The sequence below is a fragment of the Drosophila nasuta genome, chromosome 2L, assembly GCF_023558535.2.
Source record: "Drosophila nasuta strain 15112-1781.00 chromosome 2L, ASM2355853v1, whole genome shotgun sequence".
NCBI classification, from domain to species: domain Eukaryota; kingdom Metazoa; phylum Arthropoda; class Insecta; order Diptera; family Drosophilidae; genus Drosophila; species Drosophila nasuta.
Window position 1 is genome coordinate 5433328 of NC_083455.1, and position 14967 is coordinate 5448294.

The following is a 14967-nucleotide window of genomic DNA, read 5'->3' on the forward strand; positions in this document are numbered from 1 at the left end:
AGGTCTTACTTGTTTTGGCTAACAATCTGGTATATTTTGTGCTATATGGTATATTTTAGATATAGTAATATATCAATATACCAAATACAGCTATGGATATCATATTTTTAGTATTATTGCGGTTCATTAATTTGGTATGTTTTAAAATTAATATCGCACTGCTTTGTCTTTATTCAACGGGTATCTCGCAATGAGGCACATTCGACTGTAGGTTTCTTATTTATTCTTTTTTTTTGTTGGAAGAGTCAAGTATAAATATTAAATTTATAACATCCTCCAGTTTTTTAAGAATTGGATAAGCTTAATTTCAATTTTATATAAGTACATGTACAGATTGCAAAATTTTATTTGTCAACATTTCGACTGCACACAACTACAAACAGATTCTGTATTTGATTTATTATTCTGTTTTACTTACAATTTGTATCTATAAACGGTGACGATTCATCTTAAATATGTTGAACAATATGTAATTTTAATTTTCAAAGTTTGTCTGCAATTTGTATTTGAAAAGGCTTTAAAGTCTAAGTCTTAATTAACAAATATGTAATAAATATATTACTATTATTATTTTCTTCTATTTTACGTATAACCATTTCTGACATTTGTTTTGAGCTTTTCCAGCGCGTTATTATTGTCATTTAATATTCGTGTGTTTTTTCCTCTTTTTTTTTTTGGTTTGATATTTGAAAATTATTTCTTATTTTTGTTGTTGTATTAATGCTGACACAATTATGAAATAATTTTTTTATTATACTTAAACTATTAAGTATTTACAAAGTTCAACTTCAAACAAGAACTTTAAACGGTAATTAATTTCTGTGTAAAATTTGAGCAAACATTTGTGTTTTCTTATTTGTTCTTTTAATATTGTTTAGGTCTAATTGTTCTTTAATTGTTGTGTTGTGTTTTGTTGTCTTGGCTAATTTTGTAATTATAATATTTTGCGAAGGTTTGTATCTTTGTTAATGCAGAAACAATACGTATTCCTTTCCCTCAATTTTATATTCGTATTAATGGATATTTGTGTAACAATTCATTGTGTGTTTGGTTCGATTATTTTGTTTAATGCTAAGTATGAAAATGTAACTGAAATTTGAACTCGATCAATTTAATTAATTGTAGTTATAACCAAAATTATTTACATCATGAATTACACTAATTAATTATTCATATTATTTCATGCGTTATCGAATGCCAATCAAAGACAAACGACTCAATAAATTCGTGTTAATGTGCCGACAGTTAACATAGACAGCTAACTGTTGCCAATTACTTGAAAGTGAAATTGCGTCTTGGCCGCTTTTAGCCACAAACCAAATGATGCGGAGAGGCAAACTAACGATGACGAGAGACCACAGGCTCTATCTCCATTTGTATCTCATCGTCATTGTCATTGTGCTCGTCCTGCATCACTCATCGTTTGCGATTATAGGCGCCAAGCATAGACTGCCTTCATTCTTTCATTTCGTGTCCATTGGCCCCAAGCTCGAGCAGCTCATGTGGCTCAGCATTCAACTTTAATACAAAACGCACATTAGAAAATTTAAAATAAATAACTAAATTCTCTCTACTTACCCGATCGACACTTGCCAAATCGTTCTTCGAAAGATGATTGACCAAAATAGTACCCAAAGCATCGCACATTACATTGATTGTGGTACGGAATCGATCCCTGAGAGATGCAAAAGTTAAGCAAATATCTACGAGTAGTTATCATCAATAATTACAGCAGCCAATCAACGGCAATGATCAGCGACACGTCCTTTGGTTCCAAGCCCACTGTATCCAACACCATGACCATGGTAACGAGACCTGCTTGAGGAATGCCCGCTGCGCCTATGGAAGCCGCCGTTGCTGTGATGCTCACTGCCACAATGGTGCCGAAGGAGTAGCTCATCTCACGATATTGAGCGATAAAGAGAGCTGCCACAGCCTCGTACAAGGCAGTGCCATCCATGTTGATCGTGGCACCAACCGGAATTACGAAACGCGTGACACGTGGATCGATGCCCATGTTGTCCAGGCATTTGATGGTCAATGGCATTGTGGCCGAGCTTGAGCCCGTGCCAAAGGCAGTGGCCAGCACCTGACTGAGTTTGGCTATGAAGCGATATGGCATTCGACGTGTGCCCAAAAAGAATATAACCGCAATGGTGCCTGAGACGACAAAATAACAAAGGCCCTTAGAAAGGTGAATAGAAAATTCGACTTACTTTCTTACCAAAGCCATGCAGGAAGAGACCTATCATCACGGTTATGAAATACCATCCTAAAGACTGTATTGTTGCCGCTATGGACTCCATCTCAATAATCTTGGCTGCTATCAAAAAGCCCACGCCAAGTGGAGAAATCCTAGAGAAATCAATTTAGTCAAACACATTTCACAATATGAATGTTTTCTATGCACTCACCAAATTACCCAAGATGTGATTGTCATCATTGCCTCGCTGAGTGTGGTAAAGAAATCTTGCAGCAGCTGACCCTTCTCCCGCATCCGACCAATAGTTGTGCCCAAGATCACACTGAACATGACTAGACCAAGCACATTGGAGCCCTCTCGTTGTGCCGCCTTGAATTCCCAATTCTCCATTGGCTCTGTTAGGCGCGAATGGTAAAGTTGATGAAAACTTAAAAAAGCAATTACTTACGTGCCGGGCTGATTGTGGTGTTCTCAAATATCTCCGTGCGATGCTGCAAGTGTATGTAAAGTGTTTCAATATCAATATGTATAATTAAATAACATAGAACAAATAACATTATTCCGCTACCCATAGAGTATAAGGGTATTATAGCTTTGTACCCGCAGTAAATGTTTATAACCGGCAGAAGAAGTCTTCTCTGACCCCATAAAATATATATATATTCTTGATCATCGTATGAAACACTATATCTCAGAGACTATAAGAGATAGAGCTATATTTGTTTCGACAGAACTTGTTATTGTTATTGCACACATATAAAGTTTGTTTCAAATGTTTTCCACGTCTACTTCCGCCCCAGAAATCGACAGATTTCGAATTACAAGCCTAATTTTTAAAATATACCTTAGACGGCACAATATACCAGATTGTCAGCCAAAGCAACTAAGACCCCTAGTAAGTAGGCGTTTTTGCCCATACAAAAGTATTTCTTTAATAACTTCCACAATTTTTATCTGATCGCAACCAAATTCAGGAATCATAACTACCATAGTTATTATTGTATATACCAAAATTCGCAACTCTAGCTTTAAAATTACGCTTGTTATTCGATTTTTTTGATTTACGGGGGCGGAAGTGGGTGTGGCAAAAATTTGAAACAAACTTGATCTACATGCAAACATAACAAATATATATATAACAAATATATATATATATTATAGCTCTATCTCTTATAGTCTCTGAGATCTAGGTGTTCATACGGACAGACGGACAGACACACAGAATCACAGACGGACATGGCTAGATTGTCTCGGCAGTTGACGCTGATCAAGAATATATATACTTTATAGGGTCGGAGATGCCTCCTTCTACCTGTTACATACATTTCCTGTTGGCACAAAGTTATAATACCCTTCTACCCTATGGGTAGCGGGTATAATGAGTACAATATTTAAGATTGGTTGCTATCAGATAAATATTGAGAAATACTTTTGTATGGTAAAACACACATTCTGCAATCGGGTCTTAATTGATTTGGCTGACAATCTGGTATATGTATATTGTACTTTATGGTATATATAGTTTAATATATGAAATATATATTTTTTAAATTACTATACACTTTGGCTTCTTGTGGGATGAGCTTTACTTTTTCATATGTGCATATAATAATACTATTAATTATATCTTTAAAAGCTTCATGAATTTTTGAATAATCACTCACTCGGATGAAGTGATCATTCTGAGAATTGTTGTCAACAATTGAAAATGATATTAATGTAATTTTGTTAAATTTACTTACATATCGCACATACAAATACATATATATGTACATATATATATATATATATCAACATACATACATTGGTGTGTATTCAGAATTGTACGAGTTGAATACTTTGATTCAATTTGTTTCATACTCGCTTTTCGCGACAGTGTCTGTGGTGATAATTGATAATAATTTCAACGTGTACGTAAATTATATATGCATATGCACACAAGCACAAAAGTATGTATATATATTTGGATATATAGATGTATTTGTATGTAACATATGCGAGATCGCAGACAGACAGTCAGTCGGTCGGTCCCCTATAATTTTCAATTTCAATTGAAACGGAAAGAACTTTGCTTTGGAGTATCCTATCATGTCAGTTTTGATTATGTGCCGCGATGTGCTGAGCTTTAATCAAATTATGTAAGCTACAGAACAATTGAATAATTGGCTCAGTTGCAATGATGAATTGAGCGTATGCGTGGACATAAATTTCGCAAGAATAGCTGAGAATACATCTACCATATATCTATAGATAGATGTGGGGGATATCAACATACCTGAAACATGGTCGATTGAATGATGTTGTCCGTGAACATGTTTCTAATTGTGTACAAAAACAAACATCACTTAATATCACATTATCATCATCATTCGAATAACTCAACCTACCTCACTAAGTCCATTAAAGTATCAGGCGTCAACACCTTGGAAGCCTTGTCGATGGTCTCTGTGCGTGTTTCCACAATTTTGGCACCCTGGCCGGGTCGTATTGTTGTGACTAGACAAATACCTAATATAACTGCCGAAATTGTGGTAACGAAGTAGTAAGTTATGGCCCTGAAAATAATGCAATTCGTTAATAGAATATAGTATGGCAAAGATCTGTGATCTTACCTTGTTGCAATCTTGCTGGACATACTCAAGTCTAGTCCACCTATGGCACTTGTTATAGAGGACACAAGCAGCGGGACTATGAGACATTTCAACATGCTGTGTGTAATTAAGAGAAATTAAGAGTGATCTGTTTTATCCACTACTTTCAAATGGGTTCCACTTACCGCAGAAATATTTCACCCGGAAATGATATATACATAATCTCACGTTTAGTCCACTCTCCGGTGCTATTCTTGATTATAAAGCCCACAAGTCCGCCCACAAAGACACCAATCACGGTGGCCATTGTGAGCACATTCTCCTGCATAAAACTTTTAAACTTGCTGGCATCCTGCTTGGGTCGCGTCATTATGTCTGTCTCCGTGTGAATATTATCCTAGGCCCGTGCGCACGGGCGGGGCGGTGTTGCCAAGGGGTGGGTAGTGGTTGACGATGTGATGGGCAAGACTTCCCCAGGAATGTGGATCCCTTCCTCGAGATTAATACTGTAATTAAATGTAGAAATTGAAATTATATTTTCAAATTTAACTTTAAATTGTAAATATATATTTTTTACTGAAGTGCATATTATCATTTATTTAGCGAAAATATCAACTAAATTTTGTATAACCACAAATACTTAACAAGAGATAGACGGAGATAGATTTGTAGGCGCCTATTAGCTTAATAGATCTTTATTAAAATTTGAGTACCATTCAGAACACTTTATGTGTGTGTCAACACCTATTTGGTGTACATTGTATTATAACTGATGTATTTATAGTATCACTTCAGCTCACTATTAATGGAGTTAGATTCGAAAAGCCAATTTGCTAAACATAAGTGAATACTTTCGGTTAGTCACATTTTTCCACTATTCGAACTTGAATGTCGTTTAGCGTCAATTGCGATTTGACACCCATTGCTGTCATTGTTTGTGTCGAAATGCACTTCCTTAGAAATGGAAATGTAGCTCAATTAATGTATCTTTGCTGATTGTAGCATTGAGCGTAATTGAAACACATTTTTTTGTTGCCATAGGCATGCCAAACAAATTAATTTGCATAGGCGTCCGATCACCGGACCACCTAATGAAAAGTAATGTGTTATTTCGCATAAACAAATTGGACATTGGCTAATCATATCCTATTGTGCATATTGAATGCCTCTGATCAATGTCAAATGATAGGGATGATCCCAATTGTCGTTATAGAGGGCACTTAATTAAACATCTAGACAGCTATGGCAATAGTATTTAATATGTAAATTGATGAATATCAATGTTTTGTAGCACTTGAATGAAATTTGAGTCAATGCATTCACAATTGAACTTAACTGCTCATAAGTATCTTGAAATCAAGACTTTATCTGAATTAAGGGGATCGTTTGAAAGTATATTAAATGGCTAACTAAATATTTATTATCGTTTTGTATAATGATAATGATCAATTTGCGTAGATTAAAAAGGGTCATTCTATTCTGGTGTGTGACGGCATTTTAATTAATTCTTTCATCTCATTGAGACAACAACCGAGCTTATCCGCCTCCGCCTAGTCGATGTTATTGTTGTTTTTGTTGTTGCAATGCAAATTAATTTGCTCACAGCATTCACTATGAGTTATTTGCATCTAGCGCTGTGATTTAAGGCAAACTACAAGTTGCATAGTATATGTTCGATGTATATGTTATGGTAATAGCTACCCGATCAACATTCAGAATACGTTATATAAGACCGTGTCTAGCAATACAATTATCATGTTCTACACAACTATTTGTCAGACATTGTTTTGTCAACGTAAATGTCCAGCGATCCAATAAAAAGAAAATGGGATCTGCAACACCTTTAGTAAATAAAATTTATTTAATGACTGTACTAATTCAATTAGAATCGTAATATTGCCATTTCATATATGCATTTTATAGCTGCTTAATCTAATGTGTCTCTGTCATAGGTCACTACTGCGAGAGAAGGTTTGCAAGATTAAATGATGATGATACAATCTAATTACAAATTTGACTCTAATAATAAATAAATGCAAAGACTGAGACGAGGAAGCAGTGAATTGTAAATGTACAAAATAATGCATTTTTGTGGATATAGTAGATACTAGAATACCAATGAGAAGAAATCGTATATTGACTATATAAAAGAGTAGGGGTATTGTCTACAATATTGCATTGTTGTGTTCCACCATTCCACAATGCAGTATTAAATAATATTTGTGATGCAGACGAACTTGTTCTAGTCTATTTTTGCAGAGCATGGCAACAAAAATAGTAAACCCTACTATAAATAAAACTGCATGTAAATAAGAAAATAAACAAAACAAACTGTGAGATGCTTGCAATATGCGATGCTGCCAACCCTTAAGAAGAGTAAAGAGCCTTGGCCCTACGATATGCAGGCAAATTGCTTATCAGCAGCAGCTATCAAAATTTGCTGCGCGCTCTCTCTTAATGCAGTAAGCGAAAATCGATGCATTAACCAATTAGAGCACATTCACAGGATGTAATTAACTATGGAATACCTCGTGCAAAGGAAAGGATATGCTCAAATGATTGTTTTTTTTATATTAGACTATCTTCTCCACTGAAGTACATATCTCGAAAGATATTATAGAGTTAAAAGGAAACTTACCCAGATTGATTATAAACTATATCATAAATATTAATGGCAACAAAATAATTCTAGAAATGTTTTAATAATTATTTGTTTAGATGACAAATTTGATGTTCAATATTGGTTATTCACTCATTTCACGACTACTTGAGAGTACTTTTTATTGTCAATGAATTGTTATTCATTATTATTCATAAAGACATTTTCATGATACTAGTAATTGATTGTCTCTGCTAAACATTTTTATAGCATTCAAGTCCCATTTTATTACACTTACAAATTAGTGCATGTAACGAACGGCAGCCTCAGTTAAATTTGCATAAATTTAAACCCTTTGGTTCATTTATTTTGACATCGACTCTTTCTTTTTTATGATGCACGATATATGACGCGTTTTATTGTGTCGTATGGTGTGTGGTGTGTTGTCGAGCACGCGACGATGGCACAACTGATCGGGCTCGTGCACAGATCACCGATGGCAGGCCCACAGTTTCCACTGTTTCCACTGGCAAATGACACGAAAGAGAGAAAGAGTGCTGTGAGAACAGACGGCTCAACTTTGCTTGCCTGATTATCAAATAGTACTAAAAACTACATTAAAATCAAATTTGAAACGTAGCCAACGAACGCGCAAAATGTTCGCGACTGCGAAGCCGACGTCGACCGCACAACGCCATCGGTGTTTATGTGTGCGTGTGTATGGGCAAGTGTTGGATTATTTTCATTCATCAAATGTGTTTGCTTGATTTGTAGCTGCTGCTGTTGTTATTGTTGTTTCTCAGTCGCCGACACCGTCGCAGTCGCTGCTTTTCACGATACTTATCAATTGCATTCAGCGCTGTCGCACGTTAAGCATACGACGCGTTGACAGCGCCGACGTCAACGTCAACGTCGACAGCTAAGTTGACGCTCTGCCATCAACACAGTCAAATAATTAGCAGCCTTGTTCTCTGCTCAGGCAGCGTTTGCTTAGTTTCGCTTTCTATCGCCAGGGCAAATTGAAGAGAATTCGTTATTAAGCTCTTTCGCTTTTCACACATTTCCGAACACCTTTCTCAAAAGTAGTTCAGTGTCGTCGTTTTCGCCCACTTCCTTGCGCCTTCTTCTCATTAGGTTCGTCATTGTAAAAGTTGCTCTGATCAGCCAGATATTGTTTGTTGTAAGTTCGAATGGACAACATGTTGCAATTAATAGAGGTTTAAGAATCTGAATGCAACTTGAGCCTTTGTATTTGGGTAATCCTATAAAAAACGTGGTTAGCAGTTGTTATTTCATCCTTAAATGCATTACAAATTTAAATTTCTGCTGGCAGAACATATGCTTACATATTTGGATTATACTTTATAGTAATGACTTTATATTGAGATAATGACTCTAAAGAAGTATTCGCATATTATCATATGGATAGTTAAATAATACAGTAATAATTCATACAATAAATTTGAAAGTTCCGCAAGACATTGCCTCAACTTAAACTTAATTTTGCTCTCTTAAGAGTCACATCCGAAGACCCAACGAAACATGTAATTAGTCATTTCCGGCTTTCCTCATACTATTGGACAATATATGTATAGTAAAATAAATCAGCGCAGCTCTGCGCATCACAGCTGCTCTAGTGTCACAGCTGCCTTTGATCTGTTTCTATTCGATTTGCCTTGGGGGCCAGTTCTGGCATTCTGGTGTTCAGCTGACCGTTTGGTTGGCGACACCAACAACGGCATCAACGCACGCTGGTGGGAAAACAAAAACAAAATCGTATCAGGGTTTTGTCGCTATTTTATAACTATGGATAAGTGGCAGGGCCTAACTGCAAGTAAATACGCGTTGTTGACAGCGTTTTGTCATAGTCTCTTCCCTTGGGTGGTGAATTCATAACTAGCAGTTACCCTTGCATCAAGCAATAACATTGCCATCTCTTTTCTTCGTCCATAAACAGTGGCATGCAAAAGTTGTTTGACAAATTTTGAATTAAAATAGTTTCCGGTTTGAGTTTTGAAGTTTGTAAAAATGTTTTAGACTGCTCTATTAATTTAAGTGCAACTGATATACATGAAAATAATAGTTTTTATTCTAAATTTCATGACTAATAACATTAAGCCATTTAAAATATTCATACAAAGGGATTGATCATATGGTAATCACCAAATTATTTTAGGATAAGTAAATCAAGTAAATGACAGCAAAGAAATTAAAAAAAAAACTATTACTGTATTATTATTAGCTGGCATGTTTTCAAAGCTGATGCAATACTTATGGATATGACTGTGAATACAAGTGCGAGTATGTACGAATATAAATAAAGCATTTCTACCGGAACTGTCGATCTTCATTTTTGAAATTGGAAAATATAACTATATAGACACACATTCCATCTATCACACAAAACAAATGCATAGCTGAAGCGCTTGCTTTTATACCCTTCATCAAATAAATATACATAAGAAATAGTATGGTTATGTTCTGACTTGAGTCGTATCAATTAATAAATGTATGAACTACGGAAAATAGATATGTTACTTAAGCAAATTTTTGATAAGATTTAATACAAAACAAAGAATTTGAATTTACTTTTGCTTCACCTAAACAATGTATTTGATTACCATTATAATAACTATAAATATCAGCAGAATATACGCTTCATATTAGGCATTATAAAATAAGCATAACCGATTAATTTAATATTTTCATATTGTTTCTTTCCAGTATTTTCGTTCAATCTTTACAGAAATTTTTGTTTATTGGTAGAAACCGATCTGGAAGTAGAGAATTGTTATTGAAAAACACCATGACAATAAAACTAGTTGAGTTTGAATATTGAAAAACTTCAAGCAATCTATGCTGAAATTTTCCACATGTATTATTAGTATTTTAACTTTATATTATGTTTAAAAACATGCATTATGTATTGATAATAAATTTTCAAGATCACAAATCATATTTTCTATAACATTAATTGAAAATGTGCTGGCAATTTTCATATCGCGATGTGAGTTTGTAGTTAACATACTAAAACAATATTTGAACTTAAACTATGGCGGCATTTCAATATTGAATATATCATATGTACTAAATGGTATGCAAAACGAATGTAATTTAAAAAGATTTCTAAAATCCAAATGGCCACTAGTTAGTTGATTCATTTAAGACTATGGCAACTCTTTTTTCATATTCTTCCTTTAACAAGCTTATATTTCAATTATTAATATTTATTAATATATAAATCAGCTTCATTAATCCATAGAAGCAATAGTTGCTGTTGCTGGTTGTTTTATACAAAAACCAAATGTTTTGAAAAAATAATATTTGAATGGAAGCAATTGTATGAGAAAGGTGTACTTGAATATGTGTGTGTGAGTGTAATGTGTGGTGTGTGTTTGAAATTTCGCTTCAACGCCGCCGCAACAGTTGTGCAGCTACCACCACTAGTGCGTAGTAGCAGCAGCAGCAGCAGCTGCCCCGCAAGTCAGCTGTCTCTGATCGCTTCTATGTGTGAGTGTGCATGTTGAATTATGTGTATGTATAAGTGTGCAAGTGTGAATATGTGAAAGTATTTGAGAGTTAACAGTTGTTCGATCTCCTACTCCTCCGTTTTCGGACGTCGAAATAGCAAAATGTGGGGCTCCGGCTTGTGAATCATATAGTGTATCCATCCACGCGATTGCTGTACACCAATTGATCTCCACTCATTTTCCGTCATCAGATGTGTCTTTGGCACCAGCTTGACCAGCTCTTTAGGTAAGACCACATGTCTACAACAGAGAGAGCATATAAAATGATCTCAATTATTGCAATTTGGGTTAAAATTCGCATTACTTACCTATACTCGAATTTCTCATCATAGTATTTATCGGAGTAATAAATGTCTTTACTCATTTTGTAATATCAAATTCACTATATGCGGTGATATAAATCCAAGGATGCGATAGAATGCTTCGCTAATTTATATGTTTGGCGTCGGCGTCCTTTTTTTGCACGTTTATTTTGCGATCCGCTTTTTACGATTTTCAAAGAGAGTTGCGCACACGATCAAAAGAATTCGGTGTTTCCTTCTTTAGTCACTGCGATTTTCACTATTATTTGATTTCACGCAACTATTTATACTTCGAAATTTAAGTTATTTTAAAATACACAAAAAGTGACGCGGCTAATGAGCTTGTTCTACTAGAGATGAAAATATCGATGAATCGATATCGTTTTAAAAATCTTAAATATCGATATGTTTTATTAATCGGAAGCATTCATGCACTTTGAAGATAAGTAAATAGTTTACTTACAATAAATTAATTTCTTTATAATAAATTGAATTATATGCAAATCAATTTATTTAAAAATTCATACTTGTTCAAATAAATAGTAAGCTGTATTCTTTAACATATGTCTCGTGGTGTGACCAGGGGTCATTTATCAAAAAAAAATTTTAGCGCAGAGAAAATATACCAACATATTCCCGACAATAATACCTGGTTACACTTAAAAACGTACAATTTCAAATATTTTATGGTAATATCACTAACCATATAACTAACCATAACACTTCTTCAAGCTGAAACGTATCATACGCAACAGCATTATTACGACCCCAGAAGAGCCGAACGCTGCGATTAGAAACCCAGAGTCTCTTCGACTATTTTTGAAATTCGAAGTACGAACGCAACGCACAGCGTACGTCACCAGTGTTGCCAACTCTTGGTAGACATTTAAAGCAGAGAAGGCCAAAAGAAGGCCAAAAATAGCTAGATTTCTATAAAAATATTAATTTAAAATAGCCGTTAGTTTTTAATAACAAATTATTATATTTTTGTAAATCCATTGCACAGTATTTCTTCATTAAGCAAATTGCTTAACATTTTACCAACCTCGTCGGAACTTAAGTACTTTCGAATTGTGCCAATCTCGGTAAGACACTTTTTTGGGAAGTTATACTCAAAGCAGCATTTTTTCAGCGCGATGTAAGTTGGTTAAATCTTTTTTAATACAGTGCTTAAATTGGGAATCTTCCAACCAAGCATCGTACAAACAAACGTACCAAAAATCAGTTCAGTTGAATGTAATGATGGTATTATAGCATTGCAATAGCGAAACGATGTTGAGAAAATACTCAAATACTACAAAGGGTAAATAGTGTTTTCGTATTAAAAATACACAGTTCCGTCTTGCTGGGCGGAACACGTGGTATGTTTGAATTGATAGCTACACATGTCTAAATTGCCGCGAATTGTTAGAGCATAAAATTTTGAGGTCGGCTATTTTTTAGTTGATCGAAAAATATATGTCATCTACATAGTTGGTATTGAAATTATTAAAAAAAAACTGTTCCGTCAGAGCAAAAAAGAGGCATATCGTTTCCTTAATTCTTTAGTCGTTTTTTTTTTAAGGACTGGTAATAATTTTATAACATGAAGCTCAAATAGTACCTAGAATCGCTAATCGCAGTTTTTATACCATAGAGTATATGTTAAGCCATTTTTGTGGTGTTAATTTTTATTTTTTAATATATTAATTGTAAAGCATAAAAGTATTTTTTTTTAATTGATTGAAATATTAATATTATTCTTAAGCCTTCCCTTTGATACAGTGTAAATAACACAAATTGAAAAAATGTATCGTCTGAAGTAAGTTTTCTCAGCTGCTACTCCGCTATTATTATTCAACTGTTACAGTATTCACCACCCGATAATTGCAAAACAAGTAAGAAAGCTACAGTCGAGTGTACTCGACTGTGAGATACCCGCTACCCCAATTTAACTAAAAGCAATATATTTTGCGGTATTATTCTCAAAATATACCGAATATATTGCAAATATACTAAAAAAATACTAAGAATATACCAAATTGTATGTTTGGTATATCGATATAGTACACCATTCAAAATATACCATAGACGGCACAATGTGCTAGATTGTCGGCCAAAGCAACTCAGACCCCTAGTAAGTAGGCGTTTTTGCCCATACAAAAGTATTTCTTTAATAACTTCCACAATTTTTATCTGATCGCAACCAAATTCAGGAATCATAACTAGTACAGTTGTTATTGTATGTACCAAAATTCGTAACTCTAGCTTTAAAATTACGCTTGTTATTCGATTTTTTTGATTTGCGGGGGCGGAAGTGGGCGTGGCAAAAATTTGAAACAAACTTGATATGCGTGCAAACATAACAAATGCTGTCGAAAAAAAAAATTATAGCTCTATCTCTTATAGTCTCTGAGATCTAGGTGTTCATACGGACAGACGGACAGACACACAGACGAACAGACGGACATGGCTAGATCGTCTCGGCTGTTGACGCTGATCAAGAATATATATACTTTATAGGGTCGGAGATGCCTCCTTCTACCTGTTACATACATTTCCTGTCGGCACAAAGTTATAATACCCTTCTACCCTATGGGTAGCGGGTATAAACACCCAAGATGTTTATGCCTCAGTTATAAAGGGCTTCAGTAACATTTAAATAATGAAATAAAAATTATTTTCCCCAAAAATATATATTTTAAAACTTTAGAATTTTGAATGATTTAAGGTTGAACCTTAATAAATAAAATGAAGCTCAAGCTACAATTGTAACTCTTCATCATAACGCAATTTTTTGTTTATTTGGAATTACTTAATTCCATATCAACATAATATTTTTATTGAATTCAGTAAAATTTTTCAAACAGTTTCTCGTTTTTGTTACTCATACATGACATTATCTGTGTTTATGAAGCATTCTGTTGTTGTTGTTTTTTGTTGTTGTTCTTGTTGATGTTCAGTTGCTTTCTTTTGTAAGTTCATCGTATGCTTATTTTCTTTTTTAATTTATATTTAATCTTTGTCATTGATTTATAGTTAAACTTAAACAATACAAAAGCAGTATTTGTTTTTCTTCATTTTGTTACACATAAATATATATATTTTTATATATATATATATATTTTATTTTACCATGCTTTTATGAAGATTTTTTATCTATAAATTATTTTCTTTTATTTTTGTTTTTCCTTTTTTAAATCTAAATTAAAGCAATTCTGTTTGGTTTCACTTCATTTTATTTTCACTTGAAATAAATGTCAAAACTAGAGCAAATGAAATGTGTCTTTATTGATTCGTTTTTTTACTTAATGCAACTACCTTGCTGCAGTACGCATGCAATGAAAATTGTATCTTGAACTACAATTACAATTCGCACCAGCATATTATCATTTTGAAAAGCAACTGCAGCTTAATGGTATTTTGTGAACAAAATTAGTAATACATAATTTATGTTTGTTCAACATTTTTGGTTTATTATTGTAAATAAAAATGTTGCAGTAATCGTACTTAGATATAAATTACATGCTGCATTTGTTTTAAATCTTTATTTTTATATTTGTATTTATTTTTTTTTTTACCATTTATATAACATATTTATGTATACATGTTTGTATACCATAATGTTACCTGTCTTATTTCTATACATTTACCATTATATAAATAATATTATTTTATTCATTGTAATTTAGTTGTTTCAACCAAATGGGATTGCAAATTAGGCCAACAAATTTTGCAAGCTATTTTCTTTTTTACTCATTTA

At 33.7% G+C, this 14967-nt stretch overlaps 2 protein-coding genes across 3 annotated transcripts; both read right to left on the bottom strand.

Moving 5' to 3' along the window:
• Positions 1 to 628: 628 nt before the first annotated feature.
• Positions 629 to 8647, bottom strand: LOC132789185 (excitatory amino acid transporter 4). Of its 2 annotated transcripts, XM_060797026.1 has the most exons (11): positions 7692 to 8647; positions 4980 to 5300; positions 4816 to 4911; positions 4591 to 4758; positions 4479 to 4521; positions 2652 to 2694; positions 2415 to 2598; positions 2225 to 2355; positions 1731 to 2160; positions 1579 to 1675; positions 629 to 1518 (listed from the first exon to the last, which is right to left on the bottom strand). In XM_060797026.1, the coding sequence occupies exons 2-11, from the start codon at positions 5162 to 5164 to the stop codon at positions 1456 to 1458; spliced, it is 1440 nt and encodes a 479-aa protein (XP_060653009.1). In that variant the 5' UTR covers positions 5165 to 5300; positions 7692 to 8647; the 3' UTR covers positions 629 to 1455. The 2 variants fall into 2 exon arrangements, with proteins under 2 accessions (XP_060653009.1, XP_060653018.1); XM_060797035.1 differs by lacking the exons at positions 4479 to 4521; positions 4591 to 4758; positions 4816 to 4911; positions 4980 to 5300; positions 7692 to 8647 and adding an exon at positions 2804 to 2866.
• Positions 8648 to 10220: 1573 nt separating this feature from the next.
• Positions 10221 to 11586, bottom strand: LOC132789196 (cyclin-dependent kinases regulatory subunit). Its single transcript, XM_060797047.1, has 2 exons — positions 11232 to 11586; positions 10221 to 11163 (listed from the first exon to the last, which is right to left on the bottom strand). Exons 1-2 carry the CDS (start codon positions 11285 to 11287, stop codon positions 10992 to 10994), a joined length of 228 nt encoding a protein of 75 aa, XP_060653030.1. The 5' UTR covers positions 11288 to 11586; the 3' UTR covers positions 10221 to 10991.
• Positions 11587 to 14967: the final 3381 nt, after the last annotated feature.